General features: G+C 57.4%; 5 protein-coding genes across 5 annotated transcripts; 1 reads left to right on the top strand and 4 right to left on the bottom strand.

Moving 5' to 3' along the window:
- Positions 1-1,345: 1,345 nt before the first annotated feature.
- On the top strand, positions 1,346-5,650 carry B0I36DRAFT_247821 (uncharacterized protein; the record flags this gene model as incomplete). The annotated part of the gene is made up of 2 exons (XM_046150336.1): positions 1,346-5,485; positions 5,546-5,650. 2 exons carry the CDS (start codon positions 1,346-1,348, stop codon positions 5,648-5,650), a joined length of 4,245 nt encoding a protein of 1,414 aa, XP_046010574.1.
- A 960-nt stretch (positions 5,651-6,610) lies between these two features.
- B0I36DRAFT_327877 (uncharacterized protein) lies at positions 6,611-7,949 on the bottom strand. Its single transcript, XM_046154523.1, has 3 exons — positions 7,667-7,949; positions 7,400-7,603; positions 6,611-7,308 (listed from the first exon to the last, which is right to left on the bottom strand). The coding sequence occupies exons 1-3, from the start codon at positions 7,825-7,827 to the stop codon at positions 6,873-6,875; spliced, it is 801 nt and encodes a 266-aa protein (XP_046010573.1). The 5' UTR covers positions 7,828-7,949; the 3' UTR covers positions 6,611-6,872.
- Positions 7,950-9,462: 1,513 nt separating this feature from the next.
- Positions 9,463-13,338, bottom strand: B0I36DRAFT_385724 (uncharacterized protein). Its single transcript, XM_046161079.1, has 6 exons — positions 13,135-13,338; positions 13,020-13,059; positions 12,719-12,937; positions 10,517-12,638; positions 10,146-10,316; positions 9,463-10,007 (listed from the first exon to the last, which is right to left on the bottom strand). Exons 1-6 carry the CDS (start codon positions 13,142-13,144, stop codon positions 9,750-9,752), a joined length of 2,820 nt encoding a protein of 939 aa, XP_046010572.1. The 5' UTR covers positions 13,145-13,338; the 3' UTR covers positions 9,463-9,749.
- Positions 13,339-14,524: 1,186 nt separating this feature from the next.
- B0I36DRAFT_364926 (uncharacterized protein) lies at positions 14,525-14,845 on the bottom strand (the record flags this gene model as incomplete). The annotated part of the gene is made up of 2 exons (XM_046159060.1): positions 14,525-14,671; positions 14,759-14,845. The coding sequence occupies 2 exons, from the start codon at positions 14,843-14,845 to the stop codon at positions 14,525-14,527; spliced, it is 234 nt and encodes a 77-aa protein (XP_046010571.1).
- A 4,567-nt stretch (positions 14,846-19,412) lies between these two features.
- On the bottom strand, positions 19,413-20,678 carry B0I36DRAFT_247036 (Peroxin 13, N-terminal region-domain-containing protein; the record flags this gene model as incomplete). Its single annotated transcript, XM_046150275.1, has 1 exon — positions 19,413-20,678. One exon carries the CDS (start codon positions 20,676-20,678, stop codon positions 19,413-19,415), a length of 1,266 nt encoding a protein of 421 aa, XP_046010570.1.
- Positions 20,679-21,630: the final 952 nt, after the last annotated feature.

Here is a 21,630-nt window from a genome sequence, read left to right as displayed (position 1 = left end):
ATGACGCGACTCGCACGGTCCACCATAGCCTTGCTAGCTGGCTGAATCCCCAATTCTCCTCCTCAGAAGTTGCCCGTCTGACAAAGCGCTTTCCATGTCTTCTCGCTGCGGCAGCCATCGCGCCCGCGCTGCTGCTCTTTGCCGCAACTCGTCTGTACTTACGTACGCTACTTAGATTTGTGCCCAGTGACAACCCTTGGTCTTTGTGTCTTGCCTGCCAAGCCTGCCAGAGCTCGAGATACTCCAGCGTCACCGCATCCCCAGTGTTGAGCTCCTCGACTTCCTCCTCTCCCAACTCCGCCTCGACCTGCCAGCTGTTGTCCTCGGCAAAGCTCCAGGATTACCATCGGATACGCAGCACCGGCCATTTCTGGATCCTCCTCGCTGAAGCAAGCGGATGCCTGCTACCTCTCCCACTTGCGCAGTCAGTCCAGCGCCCGTCACACCTAGTCCTTCAGTCCTGCCATCTATCATCTGCCTGCTGAAGCTGCCTCGCCACCATCTGCCAGGTCTTGCGTGTCCCAAGCTGTCCTGCCGTGTCGCTTGTGCCTGCCGCCGTCAGATTGGCGTAATCCGACAGTCCTTCGTGGCCACGGCCGCATGCTCTGCTCGCCGGCTCCTCCACCGACTTTCCGCACCTCGATGTCCCCTGCGAGCGCGCCCCATCTATTGTAGCACAGAGTCAGGGACGACACCAATTGCGCCTCTGCAAAGTACAAGGTTTCTAACCTCTCGGGACAAAGTGGATAGCTCTAGGCCCCGGCCTGCACATCGGCAACCCATCGAGCTCTCAACTTTCCCCATCCACTCTTCCCTGCCGTAACTGGGCTGGCGCAATCTGGCAATCGGCGCCTCCATCTGACTTTCGGAGTGCCATCGCGATTCGACACGCGCACCACCACCACCACCAACGGAATTCCCTCCTCGTCGCACACCTGGAGCCGGCCCCTTGCCTGTCCGTCCATGCACCGAGGCCTGTCGTTGCACGCCTCGTCCCCTGTACCCTTGGCTGCTCTCGCTTACAGAACTGTCCTCTCCTGCTGTCCGCTACAAGCTGGTCCCGGCAGCCGAGCACGAGCGAGGGCTCTTCATGCCTCTCGACACCTCCTCCCCAGACGAGCCACCCCTCCACCACCCTTCACTGCAAACCACGCAGTCGCCCATCGTCTCGCCACACCAACCCCGGCCTGCACTCAGTAGAGCCTCTTCGTCTACCGCTGGCCCTGCTGCTGCGACTTCGTTGCGGAGTGCACCTCAGGGCTATTTTCCAGTAGCCACCGTTAGCGGTGCTGCCACTGCAATCTACGCAAGAGACTTCACCCTAGACGCTAGCCATCATGGCTTGATGGTCACCACTACCTCGCAATCGTCCCAATCCCACAAAGACTCGGTCTCACGGCTTCACAACAGTGCCACCGGCTCCCAGGCGGGTGCTCGGGAGCGTACTGTCACGTTCCAGTCGCAGCAACCACCACCACCACCGCCGCCAACGCTGGTCGGGCCTCACGGGAAGCGGCTGCCAGCCGGCGAGGTCGATCTGGCTCGGGACCACCAGCAGCCACCACACAAGAAACCACGGACACGTCTCCTACCTCCTGGCAACATTGATCTGAGCACTTTCTCGAAGCCCGCATTGCCTGCTCGACACACCGATGTCCCGACATCGCCACTGTTCTTCTCTCACTCACAACGACCGCCCATGGCACGGCCGCCAAGCTTCTCAGCTGGCCTCGAAGTCGCTGGCACCATGCTCAACCATGTGCGCGAGAACACTGAGGTGACGACCCTCAAGTTGGCTAGAGGTACGGTTAGTTCGGCGAGTCCAGCGAGGTCATCGAGTACGCCGGGGAGTTGGTCGTCGATTGATGCGACCGCCTTTGGCAAGAGCCCTGATGGGCAAGTAGCTCTCTCATCGTCATCAGGCATATCCGCGCTTCAAGGCATCGGTATACTCGAGTTGCTGGAACGAGATGATCGGCCGACCTTCATTGTCGACAATCATAACCCGGTTCCGACGCTGCCCGGGTCTTCCACGATCTTGCATTACAACCCGGCTCTTCTAGCTTCGTACGGTTTACGGAACGTGGTCTCTGGAGAAGGTCTGAATAGCCCCGAAGCCAAGGCTGAATTCGAAGGTTTCTCCAACTGGATCAAGAGCGCTGGTGTTCAACCTGACGGCATGGACGTGTTCATGCCCTCTTTTCACTATGCTGGTCTTGACTGGACTTGTGCCACAATCCGCCAACGCTTTCGGTTTGTGAGCGCCAACAAGAGTGCCGCATCGATCGCCCGCTCTTCGCCGGCACCGCCAACTGGTAAAGACTCAAGCACCGAACCTCGGGGACGGGGTCTGACACCAACGGCGCCGCCAAAAACTCCAAGCGATGTAGCTCTTGGTGACACAGACTACTTTGGCACAGTGCATTCGGACGCTCGTAGCACCGGATCGTCCGCAGGGCCTGGTAGCGATATTGACGAGGCCAGTCTCTTGAGAGAGGGCGTGATAGAATCAGATAGCTTGCCGCTCGGCAAGCCCTCATTCGATTGGACACGCATACCCCTGACCGACGACCTACCTACGCACATCCGCTTTGCGCGCACGAGGGACTGGGCCAACACACCATTAGGCCCCATTGAAGACTGGTCCCATGAGCTTCGTGCAATGGCCAACATGGTCATGGGCAGTCCGCACCCAGCTGCGTTGTACTGGGGTCGCGACCTGACCGTCATCTACAATGAAGCTTATATCGCCATGGCTGGCCAGAAACATCCTACTCTGATGGGACAGCGTTATCAGGATGCATGGCAGGAAATTTGGCCTGACATTGGGCCGATTCTTGAAAGCGCATGGGATTCTGGTCAAGCCATTATGAAAAACGATGATCGTCTATTGATGTCCCGCTACGGCTTCATGGAGGAGACTTTCTTCTCGTGGTCCATCGTGCCACTTGTTGGAGAAGACGGTTCGGTCGTTGGCCTTTACAATCCCGCGTTCGAGAACACCAGGCGGAAAGTGGCAGAGCGCAGAATGCTGACGTTGCGTGAGATTGGCGAGAGAACGGCTTTGGCTCGCGACGTCAAAGGCTTCTGGAACCAGGTCAACAAGGGATTGGAGTATAACGAAGAAGACGTGCCGTTCGCCTTGGTGTATTCTGTGGCAGATGACCACGACAGCGACATGTCGTCTATGCATTCAGGAAGTATTCAAAATCCTCCACAGCTTGCGCTCGAAGCCTCTCTCGGTGTCCCGGACGGCCATCGTTGCCTAGTCACCTCGGTTGATCTCAGGACGAGCAATGATGGATTCGCACCTTACATGCGCGAATCTATGACTCGAGCAGGAGCACCGGTGCGACTTAGTGCAAGCGACGGGACCATGCCCGCCGAACTCATGGCTGGTTTTGCATGGAGAGGACCCGGTGATCCTTGCCAGTCTATCGTAATCTTCCCGGTCCATCCGACAACGGGCGGCGATAGTGTTGTTGGTTTCATTGTGATGGGTGTCAACCCACGGCGGCCGTTCGACGAGGATTATGAGCTTTTTATTCATCTTCTTTCAAGACAACTGGCAACCTCCCTGGCTTCGGTCGTGCTATTCGAGGAGGAGATTCGCCGTGGACAAAAAGCTGCTCGACTTGCCGCGCTGGACCGGCAAGAGTTAGCCCAACAGTTGCACCTGCGCACGCAAGAAGTCGAAGAAAGTGAGCTGAAATTCACACGCATGGCCGAGTTCGCTCCAGTTGGCATGTTTATTGCCAACGGGGGCGGCCACATAGTATACTGCAACGACATGTGGTGGGAAATTTCAAGGCACCCCCGTTCTGAGGATAGTGTCAACACGTGGATGGACAGTATCAGACCAGAAGATCGGCCAGCGCTGGAGGCGAAGTGGGCGAGCCTCGTGTCGGAAAAAACGGCTATCACCCAGGAGTTCCGCTTCAAGTGTTCCAGACATGATGGCGATAGTGTCATGGACACTTGGGTCTTGATGAGCGCCTATCCCGAGAGGGACGCCAATGGAGAAATCAAGGGCATCTTCGGCTGCATCACGGACATTTCGCAACAAAAGTTTGCCGAGAAGATCCAGGCGCAGCGGCGCGAGGAGGCGGTAGAGCTCAAACGGCAACAAGAGAACTTTATCGACATCACCAGTCACGAGATGCGCAACCCGTTGAGCGCCATCCTCCAGTGCGCGGACGAGATTTCTGGGACTCTTTCGAAATATAGAGGTACCGAGGAGGCTAAGCAGCTTACCGACACTCTCAGGTTGGCCGTGGATGGGTCCTTAGAAGCCGCAAACACGATTACGCTGTGTGCCAGCCACCAAAAGCGAATCGTGGACGACATTTTGACCCTATCCAAACTCGATTCCCAGCTGCTGCTGGTAACCCCGGTCGATGTGCAGCCTATGGCGGTGGTCAAAAGAGTATTCAAGATGTTTGAAGGAGAGCTCAACACCAATGGTATCCAGATGACCTTCCTTGCCAAGAACCGTTTCTTGGATCTAGGCATCGACTGGGTCAAGCTTGACCCATCAAGACTTCTCCAGGTTCTGATTAACCTCCTCACAAATGCCATAAAATTCACGCAAGCGCGACCGGAACGGTCCATCGTCGTCACACTGGATGCCTCACAAGACATTTCAGAGGTGACCAAGGACGGCGTAGAATACTTTCTCAGCGACCGCACCAACAAAGAAGACCTCACGGAACATCCGGACTGGGGCGATGGCGAGAAGATCAATCTGCATTTCTCCGTCCAGGATACAGGGCGCGGCTTGGACGAGCATGAGCGCAAACTTCTGTTTCAGCGCTTTTCACAGGCGACACCTCGCACACACGTGCAATACGGCGGTTCAGGGTTGGGGCTGTTTATTTCACGGATCCTCACTGAACTCCAAGGCGGCCAGATTGATGTGACTTCTCAGAAGGGTGTCGGGAGCACATTCTCGTTCTATGTGAAGTGCCGCAGATCCTCCAAGCCACCCTCAGAGAGCATGACATTGCCGCCAGCCGCCCCGCCCTTGACACGTGCGCCAGGCTCGTCCACGGTCATTGAGAACCACCAGCCGACATCCACAGGCCTAATTTCCCAAGCCTTGAAAAGAGCACCACTGATCAAGCCACGCATTGTCGATGGTCAGCGCATGTTTGACGTGCTCATCGTGGAAGACAACGTGGTGAATCAACGCGTTCTGCAGAGACAACTCCGTAACGTCGGAAATAACACCAAGGTCGCGAACCACGGTGGGGAAGCGCTGGCTGTACTAGAGAAGTCGCGCTATTGGACTGGCAAGGAGGAGTCGGGCGATGACATCTCCGTCATCCTTATGGATCTTGAGATGCCCATAATGGACGGCATGACTTGCGCTCGCAAGATCCGCGAGCTTGAGCGCCAAGGAACCATTGTCAGCCACATCCCCATCATCGCTGTCACAGCATATGCCCGCCCTGAGCAAATTGAGGATGCAAAGGCGGCAGGTGTGGTGAGTACAAGAATCGCAGCGACGATCTGAGTTCGGCCATCTCTAACATTTTCTGTGCAGGACGATGTCATTTCGAAGCCATTCCGTATGCCCGAGCTCATTCCCCGAATCGAAGAGCTCGTGAGCAAGTATGAGGCTTATACCGAATCAACCGCCGCGGCATAAGCATGCTTGGCGGTTTCTAGACGCATTGCACATAGACGAGCGTTCCCGTTTGTTGTTGAAACAGCAGCAGAGAGACAAGCTCACATGACACAGATGCGCCATTAATTATCCACGACTAAGCGGAAGGGCGCCACCAAGTCGTTGTTCACGCTATTGGTCTGTGTCCGTCACCGAGACGAGGCTACCTTTACGATACCGTTGCATTTCGAGCACGCATTTTGGAATTCCCTGAATTGATTTAAGCACTCGGCGCTGAATAGAACATCATGACAGAGCCTAGCCGGAATTGTTTTTATTTATTTTTTCTGGCTGCTTTCGGCGATTGAGACTCGAGCGCGAAGCAGTCAGGTGACGTTTCGCAATTTATTATCTCATCTACCGGACTTGGCTCGTTCTCGGCCCATGAGGTCGGCGTCTCTTTTTTGTGTTCTGAAGCCCAGGCCAGAGCGATGACCAAAAAAAGCAGGATTGGGATGGGACATAATCAATTGACGCAAAGGGGGGAGCGTTCTGGAGTAGACACACACACACACACACACACACACGAGAGATGTGGCTGGCGTACACAATAAGACTTAAGTACCATGGATAATCGCGCTTTGTCTCCGGCTTGTGTAGCTCCGCGCCCAAAAAGAGAGATGGATTTCTCTTGTCAGTTCATGCGATGACCTAGCAGCGTTGGGTCCGGGCTTGGCCATGCTGGCAGATACTGACAAACCACGTTTGATCTTGAGGACACAGCACTTGTTGACTCAATGTGTATACTTCTCGGACAAATTGGGGTTCGTCGGTCCTTCACAAGTCCCCCTTTGCAATGATGAAGGTGGTGGCGGAACGGGCCACGAACGCGCCGAGTGAGATTTGATAATCGTTGTCGGCATAATGAATCACATATGTTCGCAAAATAGAGAATGGCATTAGTCGATTAGAGTCAGTGCCAGAGTTGGGACAAGGTACCTGGTCAGCAAGGCTTAAAGAATCGGGGTATCATTTCCTGAGTTCTCGTCAGGGTTCTATATACACTGGCTCAATTTTGTAACCGCTCTTGACTTCTCTCCCTCGTCGTCGTCATGAAAAGACAAAAGCCATGAATTAATTCCAACGCTAAACGCCGTTCTCCAATGCAAGAAGGTTTGACCAACTGATTGCGTCGATATTGCCAGACCTGGTTTCCCGGTGCGGATGAGCCGTGCTCAACTTGGACGCTTTGGTCAGCCGGATTTTAGTGGCGGACTTGGTTGTCCAGCTCGTAGGAGCCAGCCGGAGCCGGAGGGCCGCCGTAGTACTGCTGCTGAGGCGCATAGTAGCCGTGCTGGTTGTTTGGTGGCGGGGCATAGGTGCTGTACGGAGCCTGCTGCGCGTGCTGGGGCGCAGGGGAGGGGACGGGCGACTTGTACTCGGTGGCGCTGGGGGGGACATAGGGGCTGGCGCCACCATAGCCCTGCTGGGAGTAGTTGCCGCTGGGCGCGGGGATGCCGGTCGAGTAGTTCTCGTAGCCCTGGGTCTGGGGCGGCTGGGCACTGCCGGTGTTGGGAGTGTAGAGCTGGCCCTCGACGTGGCCGGTGGCAGCGGCGTTGTACTTGCCGCCGCGGAGGGTGCCCTTGCGGTTGCGGTGAACGACGATCGAGCCGTAGACGAGCTGCGCGATGCAGGTGGCGCTATAAGAACGGATTAGTTAGCTCCAACTCGCAGTCGAGGAGGGTCATGGGGACCCAGAGAGAGAGGAGGAACGGGGACGCAGAAACGTACGCAGCAGCGAGGGTGAGGAGGATGGAAGCGGCGGCGGCACTGAGGCAGGCGAGGATGAAGAGGATGACCCAGATGAGGGTTTTTATGCAGGCAAAGCTGAGGTAGATGGCAGGCTTCATGACGCCCTTTGCGATGAAGACGATCTCGAGGATGTCGAAGAGGGCCGTGAGGAGGCCAATGCCAATGTTGATGCCAGCACCGGCGCTACGAAGGACGTGTCAGTTGAGTGGTTGGCGAAGGAGAGCAAACGAAGGCTGGGCGACATACGCAAGAGCGGTGGCAAGGCTGCCGCTGACGACGGTGCGGCTGCCACTGACGAGGGTGAGAGCCCAGGCGGAGATGCCAATGTAGATGATGCAGACGAGGAACTGGATGACCCAGGCGGGGATGTTGATGGCCTTGCGCCAGTCGTATGCGAACTTCTGCATGGTGGGCGGTGGTTGTGGTGGTTGTGCTGAGGAGAGAAGAGGGAGAGAGATGAGGAGCAGAGGCGAGAGGGCTGAAGACGAAGAAGGACGACGGTGTGCCGTCTTAAGTATCCCCAGCTGCGATGCTGCAGCTGCTGGAAATGAGCATAAGCCCTACTAGATGCAGGCCCGCAGCAGCAACAACAACCCTGGGAATAGAGGGGCGCGGCTGAGCAGCCCCAAGCTACAAGCTAGAGGTGGGGTCTCTGGGCTGGCAGGGGCCAGGGCCCGGGGGGTGCCTGCCTCCAAGCTAACATAAGCTGCCTTAGTCTGGCAGGGCCAGCCCTTTTGTTTGTCCCAAGGGTTGCTGCTGCGCCTTCCCGTGCCCTGGGCTTGGCCCGACCGCTTCGCTTCGTTTGGCGCGATGCATACGATCGACTGACGCGATCCATTGTTGGCCTGCTCTAATTACCGGCTGCCCATGGCTCTCCTGCAATCGCCATCAGGCCAGTCCGACCCGTCGTTCATCCGCCCAATCACCATCAAGTCACGGCTCAACACCATCGTGCTAAGTTCCAGACACCACCTCGCCTGCGCTGCTCCATCTCCAACCCGTGTCCCGACCAGCAGCTCAGCGCCGAAACTTAACCTGGCTCCATACATTTCTACCTACGCCTCCCGATATGGGCCACTCTTTCGACTGCCTGGGCATCGAGGAGCGAGGGCTAAGAAAGAGAGAGACAGGGACCAGAAGAAAACACAAACACAGACTAGGTGCCAAGGCGTGGGCCACTGTCATCACATCCATAGGGCTGGGCCCGTCGCGTTGCCTGTCGCAATTTTTACTTTTTATTTTTAGCAGCACCGCCCGTCCCATCCCGCCGCCCCATCTTTGCCCACCTGGGCACTCTGCAACGATCAGTGCCCCAAAGCCCAGCCTTCTCATCCCCTGCACAAGCCCACTTTTCAACATCGACCCTGTCCAAGCTTTCTCCTCCGCGCAGCCCCCAAAATAGGTCCCTGGACCGACGGGCATGAACCCCCCAGGAACGTTTAGACTGGGCACAGGAAAATGCTTATCAGGAAGGAGGCTTGTCACGCGACAGGCACACAGCTCGTCGCGCGTTGGGGAAGCTTCAGCAGCGCCGAGTACTTTACCCTCGCTAGGAAAGCTCGGCTATCAGTTGGGGTGCTTCTTTCCCCCCTTCCTGTCAGCAGCCATGTCTCAGCCATGGACCAAAACAAGTTGTGAAAATGAGCTGTTGCTGCTGCTGCTGTTCAGCTACACACGTCTCCCTCAAGCCCTTTGTTGGACAATGCGACAATGCAGGCCAGGCAGGCCTTCAGCCTCAGCGCGCTAGCCATCTCGCCCGTGCAGCCACAGAGCACAGCAACCCTCCTATACACATCTCAGCTAGGTCGTCGTCACACGCACAAGGACCCAATCGTGCTGCTGCTGCTACATACTGCTGAGCTGCAAGGCTGCTGAGCTACAAAGACCTCATGCATCTTCTCTTAGACCCGAGGAGGCTCTGTTGCGTTACATTGTGATATACCTACTTTATTAAAGGCATTTCGTCCAATCATGCTGTTTTCTGCTGCGAGCACGTCAAGCATCACCATGAATACTACACAGCAGAAGGACGTCGTAGTTATCAAGAGGCGCATTCACGTGTATTTCGAAAAGGGCGTGCACCGCGTCTTGGCCTGGGCAATTTGGTGCGTGCCGGGCTTACATGGGACGGCCAAGCTAAGTACCGGAGCCTCATCGGCTCCGAGGAAGATGGGCATCCGCGCTTCGAATCCCACAGCCTCTATCGTTGGCCACTCTAATCCAACCTCTTGGCGGCCTGTCATGACTTCATAACATTCATCACAATCATCATCAAACAAAACTTGCCCCATTGGCAATCCACCAATTCCCCCTTCCAAAATCGGAAAGATCACCGCCCTTCCAACACGGCGGCAGCCCGTTCCAGCATGGCGTTGAACTCGCGGATCTTGCGCAGGTTCCCTCCTCCTCCTCCTCCTCCACAGGCCTGCTCCGCCATCCGACCAATATTGATCTCCAAGTTCGCCATCCTGGCACTACTGCTGCCGTCGCTGTCACGGTTCGCGCCGCCCCCGGCAGCAGCAGCAGACCGGCCATTCTCCACTGCCAGCTCAATATCATGCATCGTCGAGGATAGAGCGAGTTGGTGCTGTGAAATTTGACAAAAAAAAGAATTGACCATTAGCATCGCCTCGCACATAACTCCCAATCTTTGCAAGACACAGGACGGAAACTCAGAACAGCAGAAGAAGAGAGAAGGAAAAGAATAAGAACCAATAAAACTCACCAGTGTCTCTGCATTCTCCTGCTCATGCCGTATCCGTACGGCGTCCATCTTGAGCGCAACCTCCTGCCTCTCGGCCCGGATCCGCAGTATCTCAGACCGCAGGCTCAGCTTCTCCCTCTGCGCGGCGCGGACCCGCTTGCGCAGCGAGTGCAAGCCGTCTAGGGCGATGGTCTGAGATTTTATTTCCCGTCAGCCTCATAAATCCATGCATGTAGAGTAGTAGTAGTAGACCTCGTCCACGTCGTCTTGCATCCACGAAAAGTGAAAAACCATGAGACCGTGACGGCGGAAAGCCCAAACAACGAGAACCCGCAGAGAGTAAGTTTAAAAAAAAAAAAAAAAAAAGGGAAAGGGACAAAAAAAAAACTTACGTGCTCCAACAACCTCGTCCTCAGCTCCTCCTGAAACGCCTCCAGCGCGCGCATCTTGGTCCGGATCTCCTTCCTCATGGTCTGCGACACGCCGCCGGCACCGTCCTCCGTGGAAGCGGCGGCAGCGGCAGCGCGCTGCTGCATCTTCTCCAGCGTCGCGTCAATCACCTCCTCGCACATCTGCGTCAGCACGTCAATGGCGTTGACGCCGCTGCGGTCCGCAAAGGGGATCTCCGCGCCCTCGAGCATCAGCACGTCGTCGTCGTCATCAGAACCGCCGCCGCCGCCAGAGCCACCGATGTGCTGCTGCTGCTGCTGATGTGATTCGCGGCGCCGCCGTCGGAGTGCCGCCGCCGATGGGCGTGTGTAGCGCTGCACGGTGATGGGGATGACATCATTGCCGGCCTCCGCTTCATCGGCGTTGTCGTCGTCGTCCCCGTCGTTGGCTCCTCCTCCTCCGCTGCTCCTCCTCCTTCGACGCGGTTTGTTGGGATCTTGCTTCTTCGCCTTCGCCTTCGTCCTCGCAGGCTTGGGCTGGGCCTGTTTCGCCGGACTGTCCTTGTGACTGCTACCAGTCTTCTTTCTCTTGTGCTCCCGTAGCTCGTTGCCAACGTCGCGCCGCCTCTTTGCGGGCCGCGCAGAATCTGGCGGTTCCGAGTTGAGCTCTGGGGATGGTCTGACGGGCGACGAGGGCGATGACGCAACTGCAGCAGCAGCAGCAGCCGTGGCTGTCTCGGCGCGCGATCGCTTGCGATTTTTTGCGAGCCGAGCGGCGGCTTCGCTGTCGGATACATGTTTGGCGGCGGCGTCGTCGTCTTCTTCTTCTTCTTGCTCTCCATGCTGTCCTGCTGCTGCCGCCGCCGCCGCTTTCCTGCCCTCCTTGGCCACCTGTTCAGGAAAGTCAGGAACGACAGGTGGCCGCCGCCGGCCTTTCGGCCCAAGATTTGTGGCTATCGTGTTCGCTGCCGCATTCGGTGCTGCTGCTGATGCCTGCCGTTGCCCACGTGCTCTATTGTTGGCCGCCTCGAGCGTAGGTGAAGACTGCTCACCCCCGCTGGCCTGAGAACTCGCAGTCTGGACCCTGTTCCGCGAGGAGCTGCCGCGAATCGCGCCCGCCGCAGCCGTACGCCTCGTCTGGGACCGCGTGCTGGGCGAAGATGACTGCGCGCCAGCCCCCGGAGTACCGGCTGGAGCTGGATCCGATGACAGCGGATCCACGATACCGCCATCGCCTGGACTTGATGAAAGCTGTGCCGCCGTCCTCGCCCTCGTCGTCGTCGTCGCAGTCTTGCCTGTTCGGGGGTTGGTCTGCTGCTGCGACGCGCCAGCCGTGCTCTTCCGTGTCTTGCGCGCAAGCGGGGACGACGTGGCAGGCTCGAAACCTCCCGCCGCGGCAGCACCATCCCCGGTCCGCCGCGCATCGGCCTCCATGACAGCACGCTGTAGCCGCGCGCTCTGGCTGGCGACCTGGTCGAGCTGCTGCCTCACGCGCTGCCTGCGACCGCTCCCCGGTGCGTCGAGGGGACTCTCGCCGACGACTTCTTCGGTGCGCTGCGTGGGGTCCGAACTGGGTGATGACCGCAAGAGAGCTGCTGCTGCTTTTGTGCCGTTCGGCCTTCTGGCTGGCTTCGTGGCCGGCGGCAGGTCCATCTCCTCGTCCACATCGTCGTCGTTACCCGCAGGTCCATCCTGCACTGACAGTGCTGCCAGGGCGGCCGTTGCTCCAGGTGTTTCCTCGGCACTGTGTCCCTGCAGACTAAGCTGGGACAAGGCCTTGGTCGCGCTCGAGTTGAGCGGGTTATTTCCCCTCGTCAGGGCTGCAGTGCCACTGACGGCCACAGCGGCATTGTTGTTCACCCTCCGAAGCCGGGGCGATGTCCTAGATGCGCTCGATGGCTGTCGGGGGCTTGAGGACGACGATGGGAGCGCGCCAGGGTTGTTATTGTTGTTGTTGTTGTTGTTGTTCGTGCCGTTGAGTCGTCGTCGCTTGGCGGAGGTGTTGGGTCCGGCGCGGACCGCGGCGGGTGCGTCGGGCAGGACGGTGTCGGCGGACTCAGACGGCGGCTCCTCTGCGGCAACTGGGAGCACGAGGCCGAATGCGTCGTCTGCTACTTGATGCCGGCTATATATGTCCATCGCAGACCGTATTAGTATTCCGGTGGTCTTGGCTACATGGGAGAATCGCAACAATGCGTCACTCACCCGGCCCCACGCAAGCGCGACTGCATGCGCCCCTCACGGGCTGCGGGAGCGTCGGGCAGGACGCTGTCCACATCTGTTGCTGGAGCAGGCGGTGGTGGCGGTAGTGTATCCTGTTTTTCTGACGGCGCAGGAAGGTTCGCTGCGGCCCGAGAGTCGGGAGAGAGGTCTTCGGCAGCAGGGAGGACGAAACCGAACGAGTCGTCTTGGACGACGTGACGTCTGGATGGTGTGTCAAGGACGGGAAATGTCAGTCTACTCCTGGTGTCGCTATGGCCAAAGCGGATTCTGAAGCGTCACTCACCCTGCCCCGCGCATGCGCGACTGCATGCGATCCTCACGAGCTGTGGTTCACACAATTTTCATCAACGTCAGCGCTGAGAGTCGTTTGTGGGCTCGAAGTTCTGGGACCAGCGTACCGGACGCCATGCTGGCGGATATATCCTTAGAGTATCTCAGTCGCGATTATGGAGGCATACGCAGGGATTTCGAATGCGTGCCTCGCAGCGCAGTAGCGTCTGGCTATTCTCGACACTATTCGATGCTATGCCGAGTTGTCAGTGTCGGTTGTCGTTGTAAGGTTGCCGTCGAGGATCTGCAATTGCGGACGGAGACGCGTCGGCGTAACACACACAGAGAGGCGGCGCGCCAAGACGTCAACGGCAGAAGTGGTGGGGCAACCCGCCGAAGCTCTTTCGCAGGGGTTCGTCACAGAACCGGAACCCTGCTCCGCATGACTGGGTCCCGCTTATGTCATCCTCGCACCTCATCCATGGCGTGTAAGTGCGGTGGCATCGACATACGTGGTTCACCGCCGTGAGGGAGGCTTTTCGGAAAGCAGCCGATTCTAGACCAGGTTGCCTGCAAGTGGGCATGCAACACAGATGCGGAGCGCCATTGTGTTTTCAAGAATTGCTGGCGCCCAAGCCTCAGAGGCTCAGCGCTCGACCGCGTGTAATACCTAAAGTATCAACTTCTGCCTCTTGTGCACGGATATCAATAAGCGAAAGTTTTAGAGAGACAGATGTTAGCAAAGGTGGGTCTGATCGCCTGGTGGCTTATTCAACCAGTCTTGGTAGCAATGACTGCTGCATGGGCTGAACCCAAGGCTGTACTGTAGTCCGACAGATCATGTTTGCCGCCCTTGATGAGCACAGTCGTTGACAAAAGTCAAAGTGCTCGGGCCTAGGGAGTATATTGAACAAGTCTTGGGTTAATTCAAATGCTTGGTTTTCTTTTCAGACATGGATGGGTATGCTTGGGTGTCTATCTATGAGAAGATATCTACAGAATCGTGGTCTCGTTCATGTCTATCAAGTGCAAATGTTCCGAAATCATCCTTGCCCAGAACTTGCTGGGCATGTGCCGTTGTGGCGTAGCTTCTTTGGTGAACAAGCCATTACAACCGGGTGGCTCGTGTTGCTAGATGCACCGCTCCACTCTTGCCGGACTCAAAGCCCAGCCTCAAACTGTCGTTCCCCCATTCTCCATGGAAAGTGAGCAGTATCCCACTCCGATGATCCCGCCAGAGAAACTTCCAGTCAGACTGGCAGGATATCAAAGGAGGCAGGATATCGCACAAGCTCCTCCCCTGAGGAGTTTTCCCAGGTCATCTTCTGGACGAAAAGATTTGCTCCCGTGAACGCCGTAATGCTATGCAGTGCCTGGATCGTCTGACTCGTGTCTTGATGATCATTAAAGATTAAGAAAAGGGGTGAAACGCTGGAGAAAAAGAAGAATGCCATCCTCGCTATGCGAAATCAAGAGCTTGGCGGAAAGAGTCCAGACCCAAGATCAAGGACGAGAGCGTTAGATCTTGCCGGTGTTATACCGGAGGCCAGAGGCAATGTCCTGGTTACGCTCAGCCATGGCGACGACAACGTCGTTGCGGCAAATGCCATAGGGGCAGCAGGCCTCGGCGGGCAGCTCGCCACGTAATATGGCATCACGTTTGCCCTGTGGAGGAGGATGTCAGTGGGATAGCCGTGACCAGGGTGTGATGTGGGCCAGAGGAGGGGCAGGTAGTATCAGGATCTGACTTACACTTGTGCAGGCGATGGGGGAAGCCTGTGCGACCTGGCCGAGAGTGGCCATGGTGAAGAGGGCGGAGATGATGCCAGTGAACTTCATGGCTGTGGTTGACGCTCTGAGATGGATGGTCTTTGTGGGTGTACGCGTGTGTTGAGGTTGGCGTCGAAGGGGACAAGAGCTGCTTGAGGGCAGCGGGCAGTGGCTGATTTTGTGGTATCGTGGTTGGCCTGGTGCCTGGGAGATTCTTTGTCCTTGATACCGGATGTTGGTGCCTCTGGCTGATTTCTTGTGTGACTGATTGTCGGTGCTGGTCTGGTGGTCTGCTGGTAGCGAGAGGACCAAGCAGGTGTGTGGTCTGACGAGGTGCACAACGGCGAGGTCGAAGCTATTTGTCTAGAGTAGGACGAGGCCCGAGGACGGTGACACCTTACGAGGCGGACGTACTGAGGGAAGACTTGACGATATGAGGACCGGGCCGGGGAGGGAAAGAGCCAGGGCCGGTGTGCGTTCTTATGAAACAAACAAACGACGAGGCACTTGCTCGAGCAGCCCCCACCAGGCGACACGAGCTAGCGGAGGATGACAAGATAGCGGGTGCTCGAGTGGAAACGGGTGCAAGGGGGGGCTGGCCTAGTGCCAGGGCTCGGTGCGCACTAGGCCAGTCTTGGGACGAAAGGGTCGGGCGCAGAGGAGGGTCCTCGGGTGCTAGGTGCTATCTGTCATGGCTGTGGCATGGCTGTCGAGCGATCGGTCGGCTCGTGTGCCGCCGGCGTGGCCGGGGGGCGCGTGCGTGTGTGTGTGTGTGCGGGCAAGACTCGTGGTGGCGCTGCATCATCCCGCGCCCAATGTCTTGCCAGCCTCCGCCAGCCCACGCAGACGCTGCGCGCCATGCTTAGTGCGAAACAGCACGCCCGGCCGTGGCGCCGCCATGCTCAGCGCCCGAGGGGCTCAGTGCTTACAGCGGTCTCAAGCCTCCCCCATTGTTGTCCGCAGACGGCGGCGGTGACGAGTTTGTCCTGGAACAATGAATGCAAGTCGCGGAGACGCGAGCAGTTGGGTCTTGATCACTGGTGGGCGGATGGCGTGTCGCAGTGGCACAGCAAAGTGCAAATACGTGTGTACTTCGGCAGATGACTCGCCAAGGGTTCACTTCACAACTGCCCAGGTGTGGTCCGACGGGTGCGCGTTCACATCATCACGAGGTGGCTGACCGGAGGCGGGGGAGCAGTAGGCAGAAATAGAAACATGGGTCGCCACGGACACCTAGTACTGCGTAATCAAAGGTTGACCTAAAAGGACCTCCGAGCACGACCTCAGCTGAGAGAGCCAAATGGGAGCAGCCTAGCCTAGTGGTGGCTGGCACCAGCTGCCTTGCATCATCACATAAGCCGCATCGCTCACAACGGCAAACTCAAAAATGCCCTTGATCGGAGCACGCGCCTTACAGTAGAGGCGGCCGGAAAGATGCGAGAGTAACGTTGCCAGGGTGCCCTGCCCAGCCCGCTTGACAGGACAACCTTTTGTGCTGTGGAAAAACTCGCCTGGTCCGCCATGCAATGGAAATGCAGATGCAGATGCAGATGCAATCACTAACTGCTCGTGCGATGGCCGGGGCCGTGGCGGGCAGCAAGCCTCCCATTTGTCCAAGTTGCCGCACCCATGGATCTTTTTTATGACGATATTCGCGCGCCAGTTGAGAAAACCCCGGCATGTCATTGCATATCCCCGTCCTGCGGCAGGGGCCAGCCCTGTCCGGAGCCAAGCTTGGCATCATCCACAGCCTGTCCTGCACTGATAAGCCCAATCCTCCACGAAAGTCCCCCATCGTGAGCCTGCAGAGGCCCCGACGTTGCGCACGAGGACTTGAGAAGGCAGCTCTCTCAAACGTTCTTGTTTTCTCGAAACACCCGCGCAGGAAATGGCACAGACGTGACCACCAGGCGGGGGGTGCCTGACGATCCGTCACGGCACGCTCTACCCACTCCGTCACCCGGCCGGCACCATCACAAGTGCGACAAAGCGCGGGACTTAGCGCACTTTGGCGAGGATGGAGAATGGCTAGCTGCGATACAACTCGCCGAGTCCAGAAAGAATCCATGGATGGCACTCCGTCGCGCAAGATCCGCTCCTTCGTGTTGTTGGCCAGAGATGGGCCTGCATTCTCGTGTACGCAGCCGAGCACGCTGAGCACAGCAGCACTGCAGCACTGCAGCTGGAGCAGGGGCTTGCCCCGGCTGCTGGGCGGCGCTGGGCATGGGGGTCCACAGCCCAGCCAATCAAGGCCTCACTATCCCAGGCGACCCTGGCTGCATTATCGGTCCTGCAACTTGGGCGAGCTGCACTTTTGAAGCCATCGTCGGATTCCTTGCCCATCTCACCTCGCTTCCTTGACAAGCTCTCACGCTAAGGCCTGGACCCTTGTCTCCTTCGTCTTCCTCTTCGGCCGCATTCCTTCTAGCCCCTCTTCTCTTGTCTCTCCCTCTCGTGTGTGCATGCAAACCAATAATCGCACGAGCCCGTTTGTTCACTGTCCGCTCCGCTCCGTGGTCTGCTCCTTTAGTCATGCCACGAGCCTGACAACTCCATATGGCATCCGCTCCCGGGGCCCGGGGAGTGCTCCCTCCGAGCCGCCTTTGCCGGTGCTCCCTTCCGGACCCAGCACAATCAACAACAAAAAAGCCGCTGACAGCTTTGGGGCCGTTATCGTGTGAGCCTTGACGTCGTGTCCGGCCCGAACATTGAAAGCATGATTCGGGATACGATGGCATGGGTGGTGATGGGTGGTGGTGACGAACGCTCCCCATGACCAAGGTTTTCTGAGCACGTATTATCGCACCGGTCGATATCAAGACCGGAGGGAAACCAATCAACTAGACACCGGGTCGTGCGGCGCGCATGTCCGTGCATGTCCGCGCTCCTGCAGTCAAGTGATGGCGGCGGAGAGCAATACCATGCACTCGCGAGCTTGTACACGAACGGCGGAGTAGGTCAGTTGACAAGCTCCGAGGGTGATACAAATCTCCTCGCGAACCATAGTTCTCCCATGGCAGCACCAGCACATACACACACACACACACACACACACACACACAAAGAAGCAACGGCTTCTCTAAAACGCCCGAGTGCCCCCGTGACATCGTGCTACCTCGTTCATCATATCTTGGGGGGCACTGCGCTCCCTGATTCGCATTGGCAACACAAGTCAGAGACAAAAAACACGGGTACCTCGCAGCCCTTGGTAAGACAAGTAACATGAAATCCTCAGACAAAAACCCCACTGTTGCAGGATACCACAAACCCCGTCCCTTCCCGCCGTTCCCGTCCCCGTCCCCGTCCCCTTCCCGCGGCGCAATTAATTTTCCCCAGACAAAACGGGTCTTCAGTAGGTACCAAGCTGAGACATGTGAGATTGAGCGAGTGTGCTCTTTCACTTCCTTTCCCCATTCGTCCTTTGTGTTTCGAAAGACAAAAAGACTTCTTTGCTTTTCTCCTTCCTCGTCATCATCTTCATCTTTCACCTTCTTCTTCTTCTTCTTCTTCTTCTTCTACCCGTCTGTGAGGTCGTGCCTCTTGGGTTTCACATGTGCATCGCGATAATCATCATGAGGTACCTGCAGTAGTCGCTCTCACGGTGAGACCTGAAATATTTGGGACATCCGCAGTCTGGCTGAGGTACTCGCCACCATGATCAGTTCGGGCTGTTGTTGAAGGTAGATCACGGGTTCACCACAGGGCCCGATGTCCCACACTGTAGGTCGACCCAGACTAAGTAGCTGAGAATTGTCAAGTTTCCACTGCTTCTATTTCTTTTCCTTCTTCTCAGTTGATCGAATATTGTGTTCCCCTTGCTGCTGATCCTGTCGGTAATAATCACCCAGCATGGCTGACACATCATGGGCACTCATCTGGACACTTTTGGACTTGTGACCACGAATTTGGGATTCGCATGTCTTATAACGCTTGAGAATTGGTATGCTTTTTCAAATGACACTACGGGGAAAGTTACACCTCTCACCGAACCATCATCCTTCATCCTCGCTATCACCGCCACCCCCCCCCCCCTCTCTCTCTCTCGCTCAAAACGCCAAATACGCCGTGCTAAGCAGTAAAGGGCCACAATGCAAGTGTACAGATCAAGCCTGACCTGACATGTCCTGAACCAAGATATCGCCTTAAAACCAGGACTACTCCTCCGAGATTCCAAGCATTGTCGCAGAGAGGCTAAGAAAAAAAGTTTTCCCAGAATGTGGGAAAGGGTTATTTTGTTGACAAAAAATACAGATTGTGTTGTTGATGTTGTTGTGTGTGCAGAGTCGCAGGCAGATCTGCTCAGTCGGATGCAGAGACTGTCACGGCTCGGGGCTGAGAGCTGGTGGCTTGGCTTGACGTATGAAGCTGTCTCGCACTGGTCCGGGCTGAGCTTTAGATGGTGCTAAAGAATCACCTACGGCACCCGGTATCTTGACGCAAGTTTGAGTCATCGACCTTCTGCAACGAACAACGCGCCCGCCCAAGCCCAGCCAGCTGACGCCAATGCGGCCTATCCTTGGCGACGTGGTTTGCGGCCTGGCCTTGGCCTTTCAACCTTGGCCGATGCTTGCTCGTATTCTAACCGCCTGCGTTCCCTGAACTGCGCCTCAGCAGCAATCATTCTCAGACACCCCTTCTAAGAGTAGAATTGAGACTTCTGGAAGCTTTCAGGCGAGATATCGCCCATCTTCCCGCTGATCACGGGCGGCTGGCTGGCGCTCGTCATCGAGTTCGTGCGGGATGTGTCGGGCTCGCTGATTGGGGCCTTGATGGCCGCGATAGGCTGGCCAGGTCGCTTCGCGGTCTCGAGGAACGTCGAGGGGAGGTAGCCGAGACGGCCATCGCGGGCCCTGCAGCGCCACCATTCACTCGGGTTGCCGAGAGGATCGGTCTTGCTTAGGACGGCGATGAAGTCGCCCTTCTTGACAGCGAGATCAACACCTTGCGTCGCGTTGCCAGCCTCCGGAGTGAAGTCGTACAGGACGCGGCAGAACTCCAGCTTGGTTGGGTCCATGGGCTGGCCAGCGGCCTCGATCCTCCTCCGCTCCTCCTCCTCGGCATTTGCAGCTATTGAGCGGATGGCCTTGCTCATGAGGTAAGGAAGGCCAAACGCAGCCAGCAGGAAGAAGATGAGAGGCTTCCGGCTGGGCGTGGGTGGCATAGGAGCACCGTTGGGGCCAATAGGGCCCTGCCGTCCCTCGAAACGTGCAAAGGCAGCAGGAGTCAAGGCGACGGCATCAGCCGGCGGAGGGCGGCCAGTGAGTTTGGCAATGAGTGTCCTGATCCATCGCATCAGAGTGAAGATGCCCAAGACAGACCCCAAGGTATCCCTGAGGTTACCAAACTGCTCAGCCACAGAGACCATGGCGAAGAAGCTAGAGTGTGTTGCCATGTACGTGCTCTCGAGCATCTGAGCGAAACCGCCGAACGCGCCGACGATGCCCTCGAGCATCTGGAAGGTAGCCTGAGTGCTGTTGCCAAAGCGCTGGGTCAGGCTTGGGTTGTTTGGGTCCATGCCCATGCCACCCATACCACCCATGCCGCCGTACATGCCGCCTCCATACATCCCACCGCCGTACATGCCTCCCATCCCGCCCATGGCGCCATAACCTCCATATCCGCCATAGCCACCCATTCTGGAGTATGGCGACGAGTAGGCCGAACCGTACGCACCCTGGCCGTAAGCGGAGCCGTAGCCGGTGTTGCCCAGCCTACTGTAGGCGGAAGCGTTCTGGTTGACCGCGGTCGCGAGGGAGTCTGGTCGAGGAGGGATCGCAGGGGAGTCGGCTCCTGAGGCGAGGCTCGGGATGGCTGGCGACGAGGTACCGGTTGGGGTTGTCATGGTGGTGGTAGTTGAAGAAGACGCGCCGTTACGTTCCCAGGGCTTGGGAGGAGACGCCATGTTTGTGAAATGAGGACAGGGGGCGCGAATGGGGCTCGGCGGCCAGAGCCGAGGCTGCCAATAGATGGGTGTGGTGCTGCACCAGCGGCGCGCGCAGATTGGCTCGGTGCGACTGGGAGCAGCAGAGATCCGTGACGCGCAAGCAGACGACGCAGGCGAGTGTCGCTACCACTTCAGATGCGCATAGTCGACGACGACGATGATGAAGGAGTGTCGCTTTGGGGATAGGCGATGAGCTCGTGGATGATGGATGGGTAAGGAGGAGACGCCAGTGTTGTGCTGGAAAACCGGGCCTGGATGGACTCTGGAGATGAACGCGAGTGGGCGAGGGTGGGTGGGCACGGCCGGCTCCCCCCAGATTCGGCCAGCGAGAGCCAGCTTACTAACACGGAGGGTGCCTTTGAACGGCTTGTGAATGCCCAAGGCACACTAGATTCGCACTGTCCGTATGCACTGCTCGCTGCGATACAGCACAGTGCGGCTGCTGCCGAGGAGACAAGCCGGGGCTGTGCGTGGAGGGGCGAATGCCAGCCGCTTTGGCTGGTCATTGTCTTTGGGACCTCGGCTGGTTGGGTCGGCATCATCCCTTCTTGCCAATCCAATCCAAGACTCCTCTCACGTCTCGACCATACAACGGCTCTCCACCTCCAGCCAGCACTTTGACAATGCGCACTTATGGCATCTAAAATGGCACACGACTATTAGCACGTGACTTGCCACGAACCTTGCTTCCGATTATCTCGCACCCCAATTTCATTTCCATCATCATGTCTTGGCAGTAGGGGTTCATGGCGCGAAAGCGACAGCTGCAACCATCATCTGCGATTTAATTCGAGGATTCCGTTGAATAATCAGTCACCACAACCGCAATGCTCGCTCGGAATTGCGAGTACAAGAAAGCACTGGGCTGCAGAATCCACAGAGCAAGCGCCGTGGGAGTTTTGAAATCCAG

This window comes from Microdochium trichocladiopsis (genome assembly GCF_020744255.1).
Source record: "Microdochium trichocladiopsis strain MPI-CAGE-CH-0230 chromosome Unknown B0I36scaffold_7, whole genome shotgun sequence".
In the NCBI taxonomy this organism is placed as follows: Eukaryota; Fungi; Ascomycota; class Sordariomycetes; order Xylariales; family Microdochiaceae; genus Microdochium; species Microdochium trichocladiopsis.
This window is presented reverse-complemented; position numbering and strand designations above follow the sequence as displayed.

Excerpts from the sequence above, each read along its gene's own strand:
- B0I36DRAFT_327877 (XM_046154523.1), bottom strand. The coding sequence starts at position 7,827 with ATGCAGAAGTTCGCATACGACTGGCGCAAGGCCATCAACATCCCCGCC. Across the intron at positions 7,604-7,666 it reads AGCCTTGCCACCGCTCTTGC|CGCCGGTGCTGGCATCAACA; the intron begins GTATGTCGCCCA and ends CGTCCTTCGTAG. Across the intron at positions 7,309-7,399 it reads CTCCTCACCCTCGCTGCTGC|CGCCACCTGCATCGCGCAGC; the intron begins GTACGTTTCTGC and ends CCGTTCTTATAG.
- B0I36DRAFT_385724 (XM_046161079.1), bottom strand. Across the intron at positions 12,639-12,718 it reads TCGCGCTTGCGTGGGGCCGG|CCGGCATCAAGTAGCAGACG; the intron begins GTGAGTGACGCA and ends GGACATATATAG. Across the intron at positions 10,317-10,516 it reads GGACGAGGTTGTTGGAGCAC|ACCATCGCCCTAGACGGCTT; the intron begins GTAAGTTTTTTT and ends ATAAAATCTCAG.